At 44.7% G+C, this 22,511-nt stretch overlaps 1 protein-coding gene across 2 annotated transcripts in view; it reads right to left on the minus strand.

The window, feature by feature from the left end:
* Nucleotides 1-1,025: 1,025 nt before the first annotated feature.
* The window catches only part of HPCAL1 (hippocalcin like 1), a 62,938-nt gene continuing 41,452 nt past the window's right edge, over nt 1,026-22,511 (minus strand). For both annotated transcript variants that reach the window (XM_056487046.1, XM_056487045.1), the window contains 3 exons: nt 6,430-6,832; nt 5,224-5,329; nt 1,026-2,223 (listed from right to left, as the gene is read on the minus strand). In XM_056487046.1, the coding sequence (XP_056343021.1) occupies nt 2,126-2,223; nt 5,224-5,329; nt 6,430-6,807 (582 nt within the window). In that variant the 5' untranslated portion in view covers nt 6,808-6,832 and the 3' untranslated portion in view covers nt 1,026-2,125. The remainder of the gene's footprint in view (nt 2,224-5,223; nt 5,330-6,429; nt 6,833-22,511) is intronic.

Genomic DNA, 22,511 nt, shown 5'->3' on the forward strand with positions numbered 1-22,511 from the left:
TCAAAGACATTTTTTCACACTCTCAGAATAATACAGAAATTATAAAGCCCACGGTGGCCTATTCAGATTTAAACTGTTTGTGGACCCAGCCCATGCAAGAAGAGTCATTAGTGTAAGAACATCTGCAGCACATCTAACAGCCCAGCATCTCCTGGCAGACAGACTGACAGCATGAACACAAGCAAGCTGGAGACAGGCTATCAGCAAATGTGGAATTAACTTTTTTTTTAATGGTTGGGCTTTTTTGCTGGGCTCATCCTGGGAAAGCAGGCAGGCTTCTGATTAACATCCCTTTCAGAGTTGCCTCATCAGCAGGGTGTTGTGGTTGAAAGGATTGCTAGTTTAATTGCTCAAACTTGAATTTCCAGGGGGAGAAATGAACACACGCTTTTGCTTGGCAGCACTGACACAAGTTTGTATTGTAGACCAAGTCTGACTAAGTGTATTTCCGCTTGGATATGGCAAACACTTCTCTCTCTTTCTTTTAATATTAATGTATTATCATGTAACCACTACTAAAACATTATACACAGCAAAAATCCCTTCATTACATGTTCAGCATTAACTTCAGGCCAAATAATTTTTGATACTTTTATTTTGCAGAAAAGGCAGGCTTATGCAGCTACTTGCAGACCTGATGAATGTGGAGAAAACTGCTTCCCAAGCTATCATTGTCAAATGTTGGTCCAACAGCAAGTACCTGGTACCTGACAGGAGTTTTATTTTGTAAAGCTGTGGCCACGGTAGCCCAGCAGCTTTTCCTTCATTGCCTTGGGTGCCCTGCATCCAGCAGAAATTGAGTTGTCACCTTCCTGCAGTCTTTACCCTGGATTCAGCTGGAATGGAGCTGGATCCCACAGGCACCAATACCACTGCGTTAACCCAGCCACAACAGGCACCTCCCAAAATCCCTGTGTACATGTCTCGGACAAGACTGGGAGATGTTGTGCAGGAAGCCATCCTTGCCCTTCTCCAAATATCTGATGCTAGGAACTTGGTGCATGGCTTAGACCAAGACAGGCAGAGACAAGAAAAGTAGTCTTTTATTTCAATTAACATTTCTTGGCATTAGGCAGATATTAAATAACACTGGAATGCACAAGACTATTAACATATTGACAGCAAAAGGGAGGAGGTGTAGCCAAGTCGAGAACAGCAGTGCCAGTCACGTCACCTCGGGGCACTCAAAAGCCATTTAACGCAGCAACCACCAGAAAGTAGGACTCCACTGAGAAATACAAAATGAGGATGAACTCCTTTCAGGTCTTTTGTTAATACAGTAATGCTGGAATGACTGACAGTAAAAATGAACAAATATTTGCATTCAGGAATTAAACAGAGTGAAATATCCACAAACTGCTAGTCATGCATTTCTTTTGGAACAGCAATTTGCTAATGCATAAATATCACAAAAAAACAATCTCCAAGATTTGAATAAATCACAGACAACTAGAAGAAACAAAGCTTGAATTCTATTTTATGCCTTAAATAGATGACCTAAATATTTAAAATTTTACTTCACCATATATATATAATTTATATATATATTAAAAGAAAGTAAAGACCATTAGATAAGTGCAAGCAATTTTCCTCAAAAAGAAAATTGGAACCATGCCCAGGAAAGCTGCTTTTTTTTTTTTTTTCCTTTTTTTATTTTTCTTTTGTTTTTTTTTTAGCTTTCTACTCCATTCAGTCCACTTTTTTTTTTAATTTTTTTTTTCAACATAGTAATTTCTGAAGCAAAATAAATTATCTACCATCTGCTATTTTGGGTAAAAGTCCTACCTAGCATCTTCTCGGGAACTATGGAAACATCACCTTTCTCACGGACTAAGTGAAGCGGTATCTCACCAGCCATGGGACTCTCGCAGCATGTAAACAAACCTTTCGATGCATGTTGGAAATGTGCAGTGAGGGGCGAGTTACGGGGGAGCGGGACGGAGCTGCCGCGGGAGCTGCACTGGTGTTAGTGGGGAGCGAGGGCCGGTTCGCTCGGACACGCACACGCACACACGGTCTGGCAGCGGCTCTGGCCCGCCAGGTGTGAGGGATGGTTGAGAAGGCATCCGTTTGCGAGCAAAGCTGGAAGGACACGAGCCGGGACTCTGAGCGCACTGTCCGATTATCAGAATTGACTCGCGCTGCTGGGGTCGCACTGTAACAACCGCACGATGGAGGGGTCGCTCTTGGCACCTTTGATGAACTCTTCCAGCGACAGTTTACCTGACAGGGAGGAAAGCCAGCATGGAAATCGTGTTTTAAAAGGCAGTTGGTCCTGTCACCATTGCTGTAGCAAAGAATCCCTCCTCACCGGGGCAACATAACATCTATTTAATCTATCGCAAAGGCATCGAGGGGAATTTAGTGCAGCTAAATCCTGCTCAAGCCTTTAAGCCCAAATGCATTTTTCTTCTGCAAAACAATCCAGCATAATAATTGCTGTATTTTATTTAGAAAGACAGTCCCAAATGTAAAAACAACTGTTCTAACACCATATGGCAGCTTTTTGCTCAGAACCAGACTATATGAATAACGTGACACATGAACACAAGTATGGTACCTGAACACGTGTGTGCTTTGAAATGATGCTTGTTTAAACCTAAATATTCCAAATATCCCCATTTGGTCCTCTTGTTTCTTGTGACATGTAGGGCTGAGCTGGCATGGCTTCTCTGGCACCTACAAGGCTGGATCAGGGTTTGAGCAACCTGATCTAGTTCAAGATGTCCCTGCTCATGGCAGGGGTGTTGGGCTAGATGGCCTTTAAAGACCACTTCCAACCCAAACTATTCCATGATTCCATGACTCTGGAAATCGTTTGCTGTGCCCTGCTGGGTGTACAGGAACAGGATGGGGTTTGTTTTTCCTTGCTTTACAAACAAAGCCAGCCCTGGGGCACACCTATTGCTATGTGTTACTCCTGAGCATTTCTGGTTTATACATCTTTAGTTTAGGCCAGAGACACTGACTTGGATGGACCTTGTAACAATCTGAGGGTCTAAAAACTGATCTCTGAAGGAGCAACCACTCCAGCATCCCCTGACTCCAGCAGCTCCATGGAATGGCATGGCAGAGCATGGTACAGCAAGGAGGAAATATTTCATCTGGTCTCTCAGACCTCATCATGGGGTGACCCAGCCCCCTAGCAGGTAGCTAGCACTAACACTCCCCTACTCCAGCACTCAGAACCTCAGCAGAAATAGGAGATGGCAATATTAATGAAAAATGAAACAGTTTTCTCTGTGAAAAGGAGGAGACAAGCATTTGCTGCATCCCAGATATCATGTCTAGTGATCTCCCATTTAGCTTGTGTATTCACCTACCCTACCCTCACACAACACCCCAGGGTTGTCCTTACCTACCCCAAACTGCTATGCTTGAGACAGGACCCACACACAAACATCTTGCACTTGGGAGGTGCCTGCTGCCACTTTCGGCCACATGCACCCAAAGAGAGAGAGGCACCAGCTCATTGTGCCAGTTTGCACCAGCCCCAGGATGCTACCAGCCTGTTATGAGGATGGAAGAGCAATGGCCCTGGTGGCCAGCACCCAAAACAGGCTGAATAGGAATGCCTCTCACAAGTAACAAGCAATATGGCAAGAGGATATGGCCTCAAGCTGCACCAAGCAAGGTTTAGATTGGATATTAGGAAAAAATTCTTCCCCAAATGGTTGCCAAGCATTGGAACAGACTGCCCAGGGCATTTAAAAGATGTGTAGATGTGGCACTTAGGGACATAGTTCTATGATTCCAGGAATGAGCAAGCCTTCCTCTTGTAGAAATTACAGAAGCTCAAAAACCTATGGCACACTAATTTCTGGCTTTTAAGCTAATGTTCCCAAATCAAGTGTTTTTAACAAAAGCAGAGGTCTCCTAATTACCAGGATACTTATTAGTTTGCCCTTTGCCTTGTATTACTTAAAAGCAAAATCCAAATCAAAATCTATTTGCAATGCCCGACAGTCAGATGGGGAAGAAACATTTTCAGTCACCAGACACACACATGCAGATGTTATTCCTTGGCACTGCATGGCTTGCAGGGCTGATATTTTACTGGGAATAGGATGATTTTATTTCAGCAACAAAGTGCAACAGATGGAGGATGCATGTATATATAGCAGATTTTGGGACCACTATTCCATTACACATCTGCATGCACTGCTACTTTCCACAGACCAAAAAATTTTTAATCATGTTATTTTAGGGCCTTCCACATGTCAAGCCAGGGGATGAAGTGCTAGTTTAGATGAAGTCAAAGGCAAAATACCTGAGGACTTCAGCAAGGCCAGGAATTTGCCCTGGGGACTGCAGCAGCAGACACCAAAATGAAGCCATAAAATTCTTTTAAATAAAACCCTTTCTGTACATAAGATGGCATTTTTTCAGGTCTCCATATCTGAGTGCTAGAATCAAATCTTTGCTCCCACTGAGCACATCAGTAGAACACAGCTCCTGACTGATATGGATAGTTGCCACCTCAGCCTCTGACAGGGCAATTCCCAGGGAAAAGCTTCACCTCAGCTGGGAATAGAGTAAATGTCATCAGGCTGATGAGAAGAAGAAATTGATCATTTTTTGCCTGTATTTTTCAAGCCCAAGGAAATGAGCCAGCACAGGTGGAGGGGCTGTGATGGGCACACTGTCAGACAATTTATCAAGGAGCTCCACAACCTGGTTTGGAAGCTGATACATCTCCCTGATGCTCACAGTGCAACAGAGGTGTGTGACCATGGATGTGGACATGCCATAAACATGCACAGAAAATAAATGTTATGGGCACAGGGGAATTTTTGCTTTCAGGTGCCCAACCACATTCAGGACTCAGGTTACTGATGACAAGCCCAGCAGTGCAACCCTATCAAGGGCAGTGAGAGCAAAACCTTGTGCCAAGTTTGTGCTATGTCCAGAGAAAATAACCCAAAGACAATGGACATGGGGATTTCAGAGGAGCCTTTGCAGAAAGGGATTCACCTTCTGTCAGGGAAGGACTGTTTCCCTACCAGCCCCCCAGCAGGAGAATTCACCCTCTGTTCACTGCTCACTTATTCACCCTACTTATCACAGACCAGAGATGCTCAACAAGGCCAGGCAGAGACCTGAGGCACCAGTGGGGACATCCCTACCCTCTCTTCCCTCTCCCCAAATTCTGCCATCTACCAAGGCTGGACTAGAAAACCTCTATTTCTAGAGCTTAGGAAGGGGTACTAGTGGCAATCCTACCGTCATTGTTTGTGTCCATCTGTCTGAAGATCTTGTCTGTTCTCTTCTCAGGAGTGGATTCATCCTCTGGCATTTTCATTACTGATGAAACCATTTTGTAAATTGCCTGAGTATTAAAAAAAAATTTTAAAAAGGAGATATAAGAAAAACACAACCCAAATGATAAAGCACGAGACAGAGAAAAAGAATTTAAGCCTGTAGCAACAAAAAAAGTCAACTGACCCTGGCAGGCAGCTGCAGGACTTTATAAACAAAAATGAATGGGAATTTCTGACTGCAGCTTTCTTATTTTTCTTTCCTGCATTCATTCGTGCTTCAAAAGAAATGTGGTCAGTTTAACTGAAAGTGAGTCTAGATTAGTGTATGAGCAGGACTGAGCTAAAATACAAGAGGCAAAGGTGTGAAACCCTCTCTTCAGCAGCCAGGCTAAGCCATCACCTCTTTGGCTCTCACCCTCCACCCAGTTACATATGTGCATGTGGGGTGCTACATCGATTATGGTGAATATGAATATTCAACAACAGGGTTTTTTTTTCTTTGTGGATGGATGAGGAAATGCATCTTCAGACTTACAAGAACATGAATCATGATAAGACCTCTCTAGGGTGTCTGCAGCCCTAGCCTTTCACCTAAATTATCCCACCTCAGCCATGAGGACCAAGCGTCAGGGCACTGGCTGATGCATGACTCCCTTGCACTGCACAGGACACACATCTCAGCTGCACAGTGGGTGACAAGCAGCCCCTGCCGAGGCCAAACCCTGCCAGCATGTGGGGTAGGGGCACAGGGGACTGCTGCTTGCCCCCACTACAGCCTGAGGTCTGTGTGTCCTCTGCCTTTGGGAGACAAAGGCATGTAAAGCCTTTCATCCAGACTTCACATTGACTCAGGTTTGAAGATTCAAAGCATTAATTCTGAGATTAATCAGGTCAATAGAATTTGCATTTAGGGTTTTTTGATCCCACTAAGAAACCCCCAGGGACAGCTGCAGGATTTTGGCTGCAGGCCAGCTGCACATGTGCCTTGTTCATATCTCAGGCCCTTTCCCCATCTGTATCTTGTAGGTCCCACTATGTGTCCCATGGTCTCAGGAACTTCCCTGGGGCAGGAGTGACCCAGCTCAGCACATCCCTCATCCCCAGCTCCAGCTGCCTGGGGGTGGAGAGGTTACAGCAAACGAGATGTCCAACAGAGAGAACGCCTCACCTGCACTATTTCGAGCATTTCCCCACGGCTGATGTACCCGTTGCCATCCAGGTCGTACATACTGAACGCCCACTTCAGCTTCTGCTCCAGCTTGCCCCGGGAGGTGACGCTCAGGGCGATGATGAATTCCCTAAAGTCGATCGTCCCGTCGCCGTTGGTGTCAAAGGTGCGGAAGACGTGCTCCGCAAACTTCGACGCGTCGCCGTACGGAAAAAAATTTGCATATATTTTTTTAAACTCTTCTACAGTCAAATGGCCCGTGGGGCAATCTTTTAGGAAGCCCTTGTACCACTCCTGCAGCTCATGGTCTGTGAACTCAGTGTTCTCACGCAGGTCCTGGAGCACCTCGGGGCGCAGCTTGCTGTTCTGCTTCCCCATCCTCTTCTGGGTCTGGGTTCAGCAGCTGCAAAGCAAGAGGAAATCTGCCTGAGCTCCAGCCACATTGGGCAGAGAGGGGCTGGGAGAGGTAGAACCCTGCAACAGAGGCTCCCCCTGAGGCAAGGGGGAAAGAGGAGAAAAAGGATGCTATAAATCACCAGGAAATTTGGCTTCCTTTCCTCTCCTCTAGGCTCTCCCAGTGACTAATATGCTGTGGAAGGGTAGGGAGGAAGTATTTGGGAAATACTAGTTCTTATTATTAATTCTTATTATATGGGAAATAATAAAGCTCAGTATTTTAGTTCTCTGCTGCAACCCCACTCCTCCATCACATGGGTTGTGATGCCCAGCTCTGGATTCCTACACAGGCTGATCTGCTGCAATGACTGAGCAGGAGCGGGCAGGGACAGCAGCAGTGATGAAAAGAAAAATTCATCTATTCAAAAGTGAAAGTAAATGCAGCTGAACAAGAAGCAGGAAGGACAGGTGGCTCCGTGCCAGTCACGTTTGCATTGTCCAGATGCTCTTTGAAACACTTTGGCTTGCACAGCTTCTCCTCCCTCCCTGTACCCCTTGCCCCACAGCAGTGGGGGCTTGCCCCTGTGTGGTGGGGCTTGGTTGGTGCTCCTCATAGCACCTGAGGGTCACAGGAGGGTGCAGCAAGGGTAAGCTCAGCACAGCCCATGCTCAACAGCAGCACCCCAAAAGACTCCTCTCTTTTTTTCTCAGCTGTGGAGGCAGCACAAGCAGATGGATCACTGTGATAGCAGCACCAGCACAAGGGATTTCATCCTTTCCAGCCCTTCCAGAGAATCAGAGAATAAGGCTTTTCAAAGCAAAATGTTTGGCAAAGCAAGTCTTTTCAGGTTTACTGGGCTTTATACTTTTAGGGAAGCTTATTCAGTAGGTTCAATATTCCCCCACAAGGCCAAAGCTCATTTAAATTCAGGATTTCATCAGGATATCAGGAGAGGGCTGGGTCTGTCCTCTCTCTTGACAATGCCCGTGTTGTGCCACACAAGGTGAGACTGCCCAGCAACAGAAGAGCTCCTTCTGCAAAATGAAAGATGATCAATCTGCACTTATGCAACAACAGGAAAAAAACCAAAATCTTGATAATTTCTGGCTTTTATCTCTTGCAGTCTTTCATGGCTACCTAGCAATATCAAACTGCTAGCAAGCTAGAGGTTAAGCTGCATGTCCTTCCCCAAATTCAAGAAGTTTATTCACAAGTGTGCACAAGGTCACAGCCAAACCCCTGTGACTGGTTGGCACAAATGAAATTTCTCTGCACAGACTTCTGCCTGTTGGGTTTGCTCAGAGCCAGTGCAGAAGACAGGTTAGTAATAAGCCAACACTGCAGACTACCTGGAAACTGCAAGAGCTGTGCTGCAAAGCATGCAGAGACCAGGAAAAACAGGGGCTAAGCACTTCCCAGAGAATAAAAATTCCAAGCATGCATAACAACCCAAAAAAATTTAAAATGCTAAAGGTCAGCAAAAAATAAGCTGCTCTACAGCAAAATGTAAGCTTGTTTTATTTGTATTCCACTTAGTCTGTGCACTGCCTCAGCAATGTAAAAAATCCACATCCTGCTCTGTGGCTTAGTGCTCAGAGACAAAACCCAGCCAGCTGCTCGGTGGTTCCGTGCATCGAGCTTAACTGACAACTGTGTTATCATTAGCACTTCTGTTTTCCAGAAAAGCTGCCAATATTTCAGCTCCAAAGCTTTATTTTTGTCCATTATATTGCAGACTTTTCTCTGCTTGCTCCCAACACGCAGGGATGCCACAGCTCCTGGTCCCTGCCAGCATCACCCCTAGGAGAGCATCAGGCTGCCCTTCAGCTAAACCACTAACTCTCAGCTATTGCCACTGCCTCTCTGAATCTCCCCTGCTCCAGACAGTCATCCTTGCAGTGCCGATGGCAGAAAACACAATACTCTAGTCTGCTGAAGTCAAATTGCAGAAAAGAGCAGCTTGGAGCAAATAATGGCTCAGATGTGGTCCTTTTTATCAAAGAGCAGAAATTTTAACTGTAAGTTCCCGTCCTTGGGTGAGGAGGTGCCTGCAGTTTCCAGCCTTCAGGGGGCCCCTTCACTTTGTGATTCCCAGGTGCTTTGTAGGAACTAGGGTCTGGGTCTAAGAGCAGTCCCTGCCTCACCAAACACTGCCTCAGAATTCCCTGGGAGAGGGGCAGGAGGAACAGCAGAGCCCACTTAACACAGGAGCTGAGCTTTAAGCAGAAATTGCCTCAGCTCCATTGACTCGCAGGGTTAAGGACTGCAAAACTTTCAAAGTTAAAAGAGGTTTCAAAAGGTTTAATATAATTTCTCCCTCTTCCTATAATACATTTATTATTCTAGTTCCCTTAAAAATAGAGACTCCTAGACAACAGAGAGGTAAGGTAATAACTCCACTTACTGGATTTCACTACTTCTCCTAGTGCTAGATACATCCTGTTATTTGAAGAGATGCACATTAAATATCAGCTTCAAAAGCTTTATATTCAAGCAATCTTTGCATTTAAAAGATTACAGGCCTTTTCAACCCTTTCTTCTCTTTCACATTGCTTTATATCAGAAGACATGCAATGTTCTGAACAACCTTTTTTTGCATATGAGCTTTCTGAAAGGCTTCATAATATGTTCAGCCCAAATACAATCCTGCAGTTGTAACCAATTTGATGTGAATAATTAAATAACCAACATTAACATTAATTTATTAAAGCCCATCTAAAAAAACCAGCTTTGATGTAAATTGTGTTGCAGGTAGCTCCTTCAAAATGAAATGCCTAAATATCTCATTAATCATGACAGCAACCCCTGCTGCTGGCATCCAACTGACATTTCATTCGATTGCTATAAAACGCTTTCATCAAATCACCTTCCAGAGGCTCAGCAGCTGATTTAGCCACAAGACCACTCAGAGGATGGCTGCTAATGGAAATCACAGGGAGCAGGGCTGGGATGCTCTGGTCAGTCCTGTGATTAGGGCTGTGTTTTGTTGCTTTTTTTTTAACGAGCCTTTACCAGCTAAATCCCTTGTTGCAGTGGGTGTAGAAAGCAAGGCAGGAGAGGGATCCTTGCACCCAACATCGTCCTGGGCAGCTAGCAGAGACCTAACTCCAGCACAGCCTGCCTTTCCCTCATTTCCATCACACCAGGTGAAATCCAGGGAAGCAGTACCACATACACTGCAGCGAGGTCTGTCCCTGCTCACCTTGATGAGCAAAAGCCCTCAGAGCATCTGGCACTATCATTGCAGTAAGAAAAACAATCGCAGGAATGCCCTTGAGGTGATCAGACAAGGAACAGCTTGATAGTCTAAATGCAGAGCTCAGGGCTTAGCAAGTCAATCACTGCTCATGAAAGAGAGCTGGGCCATGGAAGGCTTAAACAGGGGAAATGCAGATGCACTTTTGTTTCAGTTTCACACCAAAATTTTTGTTAAAATTATGTGGTGCTGCTGCCTGTTCTAACTCTAATTAATTCTAGCCAGGCTCAAAACTGAGCTGCCAGAGAAATCCCACCTGAGTGTAACCTCTGTCCTTCTAGGCTTACAAAAAATTGGCAATAATCTCATACAAAAGTCCAGCAATGAGCCAAAAGGTCTTTTACTGAGGCCAAGACACAGACTGGTATCCTGGTTTCAGCTGGCACAGAGTTTGTTTTCTTCCTAGTAGCTGGCACAGGGCTGTGTTTAGGATTTGAGAATGAGAATAATACTGATAACACACTAAAGTTTTAGTTGGTGCTGAGCTGTGCTCAGCAAAGTCAAAGACCTTTCAGTTTCCCATTCTATGCCAGTGAGGAGGTGCACAAGAAATTTGGAGGGAGCACAGCCAGGACAGGTGACCTGAACAGAACAAAGGGATACTCCATACTATGATGGTCAGAATATAAACTGGGGGGGATTGTTGGGGTGGGGGGCTGATCACTGCCCAGGGATGCACTGGTCAGCAGGTGATGAGCAATTGTACTGTGCATCCCTTGTTTCTCTTGGATGTGACCTCTTTCTCTATTTTTATTATCTTCCTTTCCATTACAATTGTTGTCATCATTACTATAATAGTATTTTCTTTTATTTCAGTTATTAAACAGTTCTTATCTCAACCCACAGATTTACCTTTTTTCCCCTCAATTCTCCTCCTCGTCCCACTGGGGCTGGGGTTAAACCACAACATTGGGTTATGCAGCACTGGGATGAGTAACTGTAGGAAAGTCTGAAACAGCTAAAGTAGCAGTTCTGTGTTTTTACCAACAGATGGACTGGCTGTCAGCATCCACGCACTGAATTACTTGAGATACTTGTAACAAAGCTCAGTGCATCCCACTTTACAAGAACTCTCCCTCACCCACCAGTTCCAGCCGGTAGAAGCAGGCTCTGACCATGTAACCCAGAGAGACAGAGACCAAACCAGCCTTTTACTGCAAAGCTTGTGAAAGCAAAACTGCCTTGGAAGGAGCCCGTGATGGGATCCTCTCAGTGAATCAGTTACGGCTGCACAAGGAGGAATAACTCCTTGGAGATGTATTTCCCTGTGCAAACCCCCTTGGATACTAATTTAGTGCTAATAAAAAGAGGAAAACTGATGAAATGCCTGTCTGTAGGACAGAGGTGCTCTCCAGCTGAGAAAGACAGTGCACAGAGAAACAGAACAAATACCCTTCGTATTATCTGAGCTATCTGCTTTGCGGGGGAGAAGTGCAGCATCATTTCTCTAGCAGTGCTCACTTGTAAAGCAGAATAACTGTGTCAAATCTGCTTCATGAAGCTGTAGCACAGTGCCACAGGACTGCAGGAGCCCAAAGAAAATGAACAGCATAAGCCAGGCAGCAAACACTGCTCTGGGCTGGTCTGAAATGCAAAAACCATGTCAACAGGGGTGGAAGATTTTTTTTTCATTAAAATAGCTAAAGCATCAGATCTGTCACTGAGGCTCTATTTTTAAAAGTTTGATCATTGTAGTAAAAAACAAACTAACAAAAAAGCAAACAAAACCCCCACAAACAAACACCAAACCAAACCAACCAAACAAAACCCTACAAAAAACTCCCCAAATGCAAGCCTCAGCCACTGATCTGTGCTGCTGCAGTTTAGGAACACACCCTTGAACATACACTTTGTGCACGGGTGGCACCAGCTCGCAGCAACTCGGCCAACACACAGATGTGTTTAGGAAGCCTCCAGCTCCCGAGGGCCAGGCTGAAAGAGGGAGATGGGTTCCCAGACACCCCGGTAAAAAACGACCATGCAGCAACAGGCTGCAAAACAGGATTGTAAGCAGGCTCTGCGGAGGGCTGGTCAGTGGCTCTGATCCGAGCTGGGGGAAATGCGCAGTTACATGGGCTGGGACAGATAATGCACTCCAGAGCGAAGAGCAGATTTTGTTACATGTTTTAATGTCAGTATCCTAAGCAACGAGCGTTGCAACAGACAAGGCACAGGATATACAAACACGTTGCTATAGATATCTGGTCCTGCCTGGTAAACTCATGTGAACTTCTTTCCTGCCCTGCGGCAAAGGCGACACCCGCACAGCCACTGCAGCACCTGCCTCATTCCCCAGGCTGCAGACACCGGGCCAAAAGTAACACCTTTCCATAAAGGAGTGTCTGTTCCTCTTGAAAAGCTAATGGAAGCAGCGAGATAAAAGAAAAACCTCAATCAATAACGCCGCACAAAATCCAAACCCTGCCGGGTTTGAGATGCGAAAGGCTCGTGTCAGGAGGGGCTGAAGCTGCTTCTGCTGCTGCCTTCGGGGAAACAAAGAAAAACAAAACCTGACGAGTGAAGAAAAGACCTCTCTAAATAAATAAATTCTCTTTCTAAATTTTTCACTTTCAATGATTAATTCTGCTTTTATTTATATAAGAAACATTGCTAATTTGCAACTTACTTTCAAGTTCAATCCTTTTCAGAAGTTTATTAAAAACAGCAGGTGAAGGGGAAGGGCCACTCCACATACCACCTGCATTTCAGTTTCAGAAAACTCAGTAACAATTCACATAGCTCACTGAATATCCTTATATATATGAATATACTGGAGTGAATTGGTAAATAGAGCTGGAGCCACCTCACCATGTAAGTTTATCCATGAACACATACCCAGGAACTGTGTGGTCTTGGAAAACTGATTCCATGCCTGGGATGAAATCCATGATACATAACCACCTACCCCCACCTTGCCAAAGAAGGAATAAAATCACAAATACTCCAACCCTGCATATGGTTATGTGAAACAAATATTTCCAAGCCGGCACATTCATTTAATGGAGTCAGCTGCAGGTGTCTGGGTTGCTCCCAGCTATTGAAGTCACTTTATTCAGGATTATATTCCTGATTTACAGGGAAAAAGCAGTTAGTCACTGACCTCGAGCATCTGTACATTACCCTGAGAACCATTTTACACTGGGATCACGAATGTGTGTGAAGAGGTGTTTGCAGATCACAGTGGCAGATCTTCCCAAGTACTGGAGCCACAGTGAGGAGCCAGGGGATGCTGACACCTGCTGCAGCCATTGCCACCCACTGTGCCCACCAACACTGACCCCCACAGCAGAAGAGAGCTTTTATGGTTACAAACTACTGAAAAGGAGCAAAAGAAACACAAACTACCCCCAGACATTCATGAACTGTTGCTAATCAGTAATAATTGAGACCCATGTTGGGACCAGAAACATGGCAATTCTCTGGGGAGCTCTCCATGATGTTCTCCAGCTCAGGGAGGAGAGCTTATTACTGTAAAGGGCAAATATTCCCAATGCAGTAAGAAAAGCACAGAAATATTTCAAGTAAATTAGGAAATTGGGTTAATTTGGGTGGGAGCAGTTTGGGCAGCAATGCAGCTTGTGATTGCAGACAGGAAAAGAAAATCATGAGTGGATTTTCCTCATCTCCTCCCTTTGTCCTTTTTTTTAAACAAAACCAAGGGAGAAGCAGCCAGTCCTATTTTTTCAGACACTGTGCAAAGTTGGCAAGGCTTAAAAAAGTTACAGTTTGTTTACACAATATTGCAGATCAAGGAAAATATGCCTGCACAATGTCTTAGAGCACAAGGTCTTTTTCTGAGAAGGCTGGGTTCCATGAGGAAAAACCCACGTCATGTTCACTGAAATAGTACTGTAATACGTAATTTTTAATAAAACTCAATGAGTGCAGGACAGGGGAAGGCTCCTGATGGGAACTGGGAAATCAGAGAGGACATTTTTAGAATGGAGAAAGAAAAGTGATAAAAATTAGCACAAGGCACTGTGTTGTTAATACAATTAAAACCACAGAAGTAGCACAGTTGGGCTGTTTTGTCATTAGATTTTACAAGTTTCCTATGATGCATTTATTTAATTGATGAAGGTAAATCACAGAAAAATTCTCTACAGAATAATCACAGCCTTGGGAGAAAGGAACCCAGATTAAATTTCAGAAGAATTAGTCAAACTCTGGCAGTAACAAGAGCCAGCCAATGGCACCTGAGCAAATTCTGCAGCATCAGAGCCACTCCTGTGGAGAAGATGGAGAGTTTGGGGACAATGACACCAGCTAACCAGACAATGACAGATGATACACAGCCCTCAGGCATGGTCTCATTTAGGCTAATGATGCCTAAATAAAAAAAAAACAAGGAAAAGCTCTGACATCCTTCCCTTCCCCAGCTGCAGGTACTGTGCTGAGAGGTGGGGTTTGGAGGAATCAAAGGGGTTTCAGGGTAGCTACTTTGAAATAGCAGGGAAGAGAGCTGGGTTTGCTTTCAAAGAGTGGAAAGAAACCTTTTTATTTAACTAAAAAAGCATTCTTTAGCAGTGAAAATGATTCCTTGAGAAGCTACCTAGGACAGAGGCTAGACAGAGTTAAAGGAATAAAGTAGGTATTTATTAAAAGGTTTTCAAAGAATACACCTTGGGCAGCACAAGAGCCTGGCCAAGGCTGCACCCAAGATGGACAACTGATCATGAGTTTTCACACTTTTATAAGTTTTGGTGCATTTACATATTGGGGTTAATTGTCCAATTACAGCTTCAGGTTATGAAGTGCCATCCTCTCCTCAATTCACTGTTTACACTGTTGGGACCTGAAGCTGCAATGGTGTCCTTGGTTCTTGGCTGGAAAAGGATTGTTTTGTCTACTAAACTGTGAGGAGAACTTGCCAACATTTTATATGAACTTCAGAGTTATATACTAATGAAGTATAGAATCTGAAATACATGAATACTAAAACTTAAAACATCAAAAAAAATGCTCCAAAATGTGGCTTTGGAGATTTGCCAACCATCTATCTCTAACAAAAATTAATAGTTAACTAAAAGTATTAAGATATACTGGAGGAAAAAAAAATCAGCCAAAAGAGAAAAGTTCTTTATTACCAACAGGTTCAACCTCCAAACACACAGCTATTGCTAACAATTTCTACAACTAATACATGGGTTGGTTTTGTTAAAAAATATTAAATCTAATATATATGTACCCATTTATTTTATTAATCTAGATTTCTAAAGTACCTGTTTTTAAAAATTGATTCTCATTTCAAAATAGCACAAAAGCCATAAGTTAAATTCCTTGCAAAAATACACTCCACTAAACCAAAATTTTTCTTAAAACAGTGTTCTATTTCCCCTTCAGTGGTAACCACTAATAACAGTAATCAAACTGTTTCACACCTTTATTTTCCTGTCTGTTGAATGAAAAAAAAAAAAAAACAAAAACAAAAAAAAACACTGAAGTTTCAAATCTAATAGCAAACCTAGATTTTAACTTCCTTGGATTTTTTTCCTTACAGAGATTAAAAACTGAGAGTGAAATAACTACATGAGAACAGCATCCCACCCATAAGGAAGGAACCAATTCAAGGAGCAGAAGACCAAATCTGCTGGCAGGAATCAGCCCAAGCTCTACAACAGCTAAGGATATTACTCAAGTTGTGTACAGGGGTTTTTCAAAATTCATTTTTAGAATCAAGGAGCCAAAATTACAGTGACTACTATCCTGTGCAGGAAAGCCATGGACCCAGGACACACCCTGGACAAAGCATCACACCAGGAACATGATGCCAGGTTTGTGTTCAGGTTATTATCAGGGCAGCCCTTGAGAACACAATGGCAGCACCTTGTGTTGGATTGCAGCAACGTGGATGCTGGGATGGGATGTGGACACCCAGCTGCCCTGCCCTGTCCTGCTGCCCTCCCTGTGTGCCAAGGACTGCCCATGCCAAGGCACAGCCAGGCTGGTGGCTCCCCACAGGCAGGGCAGTGCCTTGGTGGTGTGAGCTCCAAATGATCACGGGGATGAGCAGAGCACTGGTGCTGCTGTTAGCTGGATCCTCAACACAATGGGCCCTTTTGACCAGCAGTTATGTGACAGACCTTCTCTCTGGCCATGCACGAGGCTCAGGGGTACAGTAACACCTTCTCTCACCTCTCACTTCAGCTTCCACCATTAAAAATGGGAGAGTTATCCCCAGAAAACAGCAAACCATATGATTTTGTGACTAGTTCCTCTAAAATCCCTATAAAAATGGGCACCACCCCTTCACTGAGCTGTCAGAGACAGCACTGACTGGACTCTCCCAGCAGTCAAGACCAAGGCAAGAGAAGGCTGGAGCAGCAGCACAGCAGGACACCTCCAGTACCAGCCCACACATTTAGTAGCTGCAACTTCCATTAATTCTGAACACTCAAGAGTTTGATTTGCTCTTAAGTGCATTCACTATGAATTATGCAGAAGAACAATATGACTGTCTCCAAGAAAGGGAGTGCTTCATATCAGAGGAGAAAGAAGAGACAATGGTAATTTTAGGGGCACCAAGAATAGCCCTATAAAAATTCTTTTTCTCTTCTGGCATTTCTGTGTAGCATTTGACACCTCAATGCAAATCATCTTGGAAGCAAATCATGCAATCTGCACTCCAGACATCACTTTTCTCATTAACCTCCACCACAGGGCTCCATCCCCAGCAATACCCACACCAAATGTGTTTTTCTGTGTGTGAGAGCTGGAGCTGAGCCTCAGTTAGCAGGCTGGGTAAGAAACAAATGGAAAATCAAATCATGCTGAATTTTATATTTATATCTATTTGATGCCAGTAGTGGCCAAATGGGTGCATTTTCTTCCCTAACTGGGTATATTCACAGGAAGATGTGATGGTTTTGAAGCAGGAAGCATCCCAAGAGGGGTGAGAAGAGCTGACCTCCACCTGAGACCACATATGGGGCACATCCTGTCCCACAGCCTTGGTGCTGCATGGGTGAAGGCCGATTGCAAAAACAGGAAATGTGCCTTCTCTCAACAGTGGTGCAGGAGATGGACTTTGATGTTCACATGAGGAAAAGGGGATGAGGGAGAAAACCTACTGATACCCCCTTAAAATTGTTCTCTCAGGTGGAAAGATCTTAATGAACTTTATTTTAGCAAATGCAAAAAGAGCACCTAATCCGTAAGGTTTTAACGTATCAGGCCATGGACAGATAAGCTTTCCTGGGTATGGCCACAGCAGGTGGCTGAATACTGACCTCAGCCATTTTTTTTTTTTTTATTTCCTTGGAAGCTTTCAGCAACTTTTCTGCAGGAGGAGAAGGTATCCTGTGCAAGGAACCATGTCAACAAGACCTTTCCGTAAATGCAACATTTGCGTAAGATCCACACAATAATTTATCATTTATTTTTTCCTCTGGAAAGGAACAGGAAAAAAGTGTTTAAAGGCTGCGGCAGTGGTTAAAAGGAGGGCTCTGATGGTGGAGGATGGTGCAGGAATTGAAGGTTTCTGAAGTGAAGCCTTCTCCTGGGGTGTGCACACATCATCTTTCAGCACCCAACAGTAAGGCTGCTTCCCTTCGCCTTCAAGCCTGCTGACACCTCTTTGTTGGCACTATGCACTTTGAAAAGGGAAGGCCAGCAAATGTACCATCCTCAGGGTCAGTTCCACAACTGATAGAGATGTTTGGAGCCACACTGGCATTGGGGGAAACGTTCCTGCCAGGGAAAGATGAAATTTTATTTGCTCAGCTGAGGCGAATAAAGCTGCCAAGCTGGGCTGTGGAAGAACCAGGTAAATCCTCTGACTGATACTCTCCCCTGCCTGAGCCTATCATTCAGACTCTTCTTATCCCCCCTGCAAACACAGGCATGATCCTGCTGCTGGACCTCTCTGAGATAAATGCATCATAACAGAAATAATCCCACATTTCCCCGCCCCTGCTCTGAAGAGAATAAGCACTAGTACCTTAAAAGCATTTTAGGCCCTCACTTTCTTGTGGTTAACACTATTTTTTTTAGATTCTTGACCCTCTATTGCAGAGATCATGACTTGTCAGACCTATTTTGAGACCTCCTTTAAGTTTCCCAAGTAAAACTCAGTGGCAAAAATCAGCTTCCCAAAGGAATGTCGACCCTTGTATTTCCTTAGCAACTGAACTTCCAGCTGCAGGAGGATGGTGAGGCAGGGTAGACAGATGGGCATTTATACATCCCATAGCCCAGGACAGAGCTCTTCAGCATTTTGGTGCCCAGACTCTGTGTTTTAGAAAAGAAGAGGAGCTGCATCCAAGGATGACCCTGCTGAACAATAGCACAGCCCTGGCGTGCTGGGTTTTGGAGCGACTCCAAGCAGGGTGGGACTGTAAGAAAATGGACAAAAGCTTTGGATAGAGATCTACAGGGAGGAAGTGCTTCCTACTTCCTCCACAGAAAGGACTGGGGCTTTAAATAAACTCCTCCTGAGCTCTGCTGAAGACTGAAAGGGCTGCTGCTGCTGGAAGAAAATCCTGTCTGACTGGGACCCAGCTGAGCTGATGGGGCTCTCCTGGGGAATTCTGCTGCTCTGCTGCAGTTTCCAACATGCTGGTGGGAAGTGGGGGAGGGCTGGGCTGGTCCCACTGTGACTGGCATCAACTAGACAAAAAAAGCCTGTAAAACCTCAAGACAGTGCTCTCAGCTCTGCCACCAAAGGTGCAGAGCCAGACTTGCCTGTCAAGCACATCTTTTGAAGAAAAAGGTAAATCAAAGTGTACGCTTACACTTTGCAATGCCATTTCAACATCACACCATTCTCAGACCCATTTACCTTTTAGCCCTTCCTGTGTGGCCTATGAGGCTGCAGCAGCACCTTTATTCTGATGGACAGAGACATTCAATCTGCTCCATCTCCCACAGCTCCTTTCTACCCTCCCCACCTCTGCAGCCCCATGGGATCTTCCCCCCTTGCCTCCCTCCTGCCTCTCACATGGTCCCACACACAGACCATGGGAGCCAGGGTCGGGCAGCAATACTGATGAAAAATGACTGGCACTGACAAAAACCATCCCCCTCCTAACAAATACCAATGAAAAATTTACTTTGCTTGGTTGTAACAGAATCAGACCTTAAACACAGTAATACAGACTTGCAAAGCATCCTGATCTTTCCTCTGTACAGTACCACATCAATTATCTTGTCCATCCATTTTAGAGTACATATGCAGTTGTGATAACCCCCATCTTCCCTGTTCTCCACCCTGAGCATCAGCCCACAGCAAGAAGCCTGTTTGTTGTTTTCCAGCCTGTCCTTACTCTGCTAGAGCACCCATTGCTTAAACCCAAAAGAAGACTCATGCTGTGCCAAAATTGCTAAAATTTACACCTCAGATATTTTCAGTGGTCTGGAAGACTTAATAACAGAAAATAAGAGAGAGAAGGAAGGAAACCACTGGTTTGGAAAATATCAGGCTAGACAGATTAAGAGGCAATGTGGAAAAAATATACTCCAAATTATATTCTCACAACAATAAAACAAAGCTATAGGCAGGTCAGAAAGAACTGAGTTGTGCATATATTTCTGCTACAGTAAGAAATGGCTTTGCTCTGCAATGGGATGGAATAAGCAGATTTCACAGTCCTGGAGGAAAAAATTATTTCATGAATGGCTTTGCACAAAGCAATTACCCACCAGTTTGGAATAGACATCTGTGATATTGACCTGCTGAGACAACCATTGAAACTGCACTTGGTCTAAATTTGGGAAAGTTCTCAACTCCTGTCCTGCTTTACAAAGGAATGAAAGGAGTGAAACTACTTGTAGCAATTATCTGCTGGGCTCTGGCTTCACTAGACAGCAAACTGCTATCAATAAGTGTACTGCTCTTATAAAATTCCTATATTTTCTCTACTAGTTCACACCCCATGGCAATCTGGTTAGCACTCTGCTGGAGAGGTGACTCTGTTGGGCTGAAATAAGGCAAAGTGCAGTAAGAAGCAGCCCATGCCAACAGCAAATTTGCAGCCAAGAGTGAGAAGTGCCAGCCCTGGAAAGGCATATCCACCAGTGGCATGCACAGTAGCAAAGATGATGAATGCCTCTGTTCCTGTAAATTCAACATGGCTATTACAGGTTATTTCTGTATTTCTTGTTGTTTCCAAGCTGTCCTAATGTCCTATTAGCTTCTGTTACTCAGCTTTGCCCTAATGGCTTCAGTACAGAGCTATGTCAGAGTGGATGTATCTTAATATACTTGTACTTGAATGCAGTCAATACTCATTATTTTCAATATTCCTGAAGATGAGCTGCTCCTTTCAGCAAAACTGTGTTCAGGCCCTGATATGGCAGATGTAGCATCAGTCACTGGCTTTCTTCCTGAGCTTTATCCCAAAAGCCAGCCAGGCTTTGCTCCCACCACCCCAGTCAAGTCAATCCTCTACTGGCTCAAAATCATCTTCTAATTTGAGCTCAAATGTAGTCAGTGCTGGTAAGTATATTTGCTCTGGTCCCAACACCATCTTCTCTGTAACTTCCCCTCTGCTGCACACAGGGACAGAGAGCCACCACTGCCACATCAGCCTTGGCTTTCCTGGTCTGGCTGCCCAGGCTCCTCCTGCCTCTCTCAGACACAGAGTGTCCTTTCCCCGTGTCAGAAATCCTGCCCTGCAGGCAGTGACAGCCTCCTGACCCCTGCACCGCACGCACCTCCTCAACACTGTTTCCTTATCTGCACTGGGCACTCTTCCAAGGAGGGGATTTGCCTTTTGACCTCAGTGCCTTGGGTCAATCTGTGTTCAGCTCTGCACTCCCAGCGAGCAGCTTCTCCCCTGTTCAGGGACAGACCAACCTGTTTCATGCCTTTTCTGTCCTGCCATCCAAAGGGGCACCCTGCTCTCTCAGAATGACATCCTGATCTCTTTCCAAGCTGATGGCAAATGGCGGGGTCATGGCTCAGATACGTGACCTGTGCACCCCTGACTGTGGAGATTCAAAACCCATCTGCTGAGAAGGTCTAATGGATGAGATGTAAAGCTCAGAGGAAAAATAATGCCAAGAAGAAAGTGATCCAGCACATTCCTGGAACACCTCCACATGTAAAGCCTAGTAGTGCGAGACACACAAGGATTTTTCCAGTTTCTTCTCTAGCTCTCAGTGTCAGGTGAATGAGGAGGACCACTTTTATCACTCATCCAGTGCAAGAACAGGGAATAATAGCCTATTTGTTTTAAAAATAAAACAGCAGGGTTATACAAAGCCAACCAACCAACCAAATGTAACCACACCCTCAAGTAGGGGAGACCACAATCACTCTCTATTTCCTATTCAGTAGGATCTGTGTACTACACACATATATTTATTTCTATTTTATTCAAAATAAAGCTTTTTTTTTTTCCTCATAAAGGGTAAAATTCAGATCTGGAATATCAGAGGAACAGCTGAAACAAACATAAACAAACATCAGTTTGCTCTGAAAATACAGTAAAAAAATCCCCCCTTACTAAGCAGTGAAAAAGGTGACTGAAAATATCCCTGAGTGCTACAAGCAGGCTGTAGCCCCCTTGGAGTGTGAGGATCCTCAGGATCCACTGTAGGGGCAGCAGAAGCAGTTCAGCAAATATTCATGCACATTTACAGATCCATGGTGCTTGCAATCAGTGAGAGATTTGCTGCTGAGAAAACCACTTTTTTTCTCTCTTTCTAAAGAAATTTTACATTAAAAGAAGTGTGTGTTTGCTGCTCTAACCCATGGGTGGACCCACAGGGATCTTGCACAACTCTTCCCCTTGCTCCAAGCAGCATTCACACCAGAATGTGAATGCAAAGCAGAAAGTCCCTCTGGACTGGATCACTATGCAAACCAATGGATGGGGAGAAGCTGTGCAAAAATACCCCAAGTTTTCCAGAACTCTGGGCTATGCCATAATGGCATTTGGATGTACACTGGGGCATGCAGGGATCTTTGGGCAGGCACAGCTCTGCCTAGCTGGCACTCACTCTGATGGCCCATCACTGCTGACGTGTCAGTCACTAAAAATGTCTCACCATGCCACTGAATAAAATTTGTGTGTGCATGAACTCCCCATATTGACTCTTCCACTGGCACTGCTCATTCCAGCAGGGAGGAAGCTGCAGGAGCACGTTCCTGGAGGCTGCACCATCAGCTCACAGGGGCTGCTTGCTAGGAGCACCTCAGGCAAAGCTCACAGAGCTCCTCAAACACAGCACCACTCTGCCCACAAATAACCCCACTAAAACACATCCCATTTCTTGATGCTGCTGTTGCTGCCAGGATTTCCAAGGCTGCAGCTTTCCAGGAGAAATCCATGGCACGCACGCACTCCAGACCGTGCTACATGTGACACGAGTAGCCTGGTTTCAAACATCCATACAAGCAGTGGGAGCTCCCATTTTTTCACTGTGAGCACATCTTAGGCTAGTACTAGTTAAAGTTAACCAGTGGAAAGCCTACTGCTCCAGCTC

This window comes from Oenanthe melanoleuca, chromosome 3 (genome assembly GCF_029582105.1).
Source record: "Oenanthe melanoleuca isolate GR-GAL-2019-014 chromosome 3, OMel1.0, whole genome shotgun sequence".
NCBI classification, from domain to species: Eukaryota; Metazoa; Chordata; class Aves; order Passeriformes; family Muscicapidae; genus Oenanthe; species Oenanthe melanoleuca.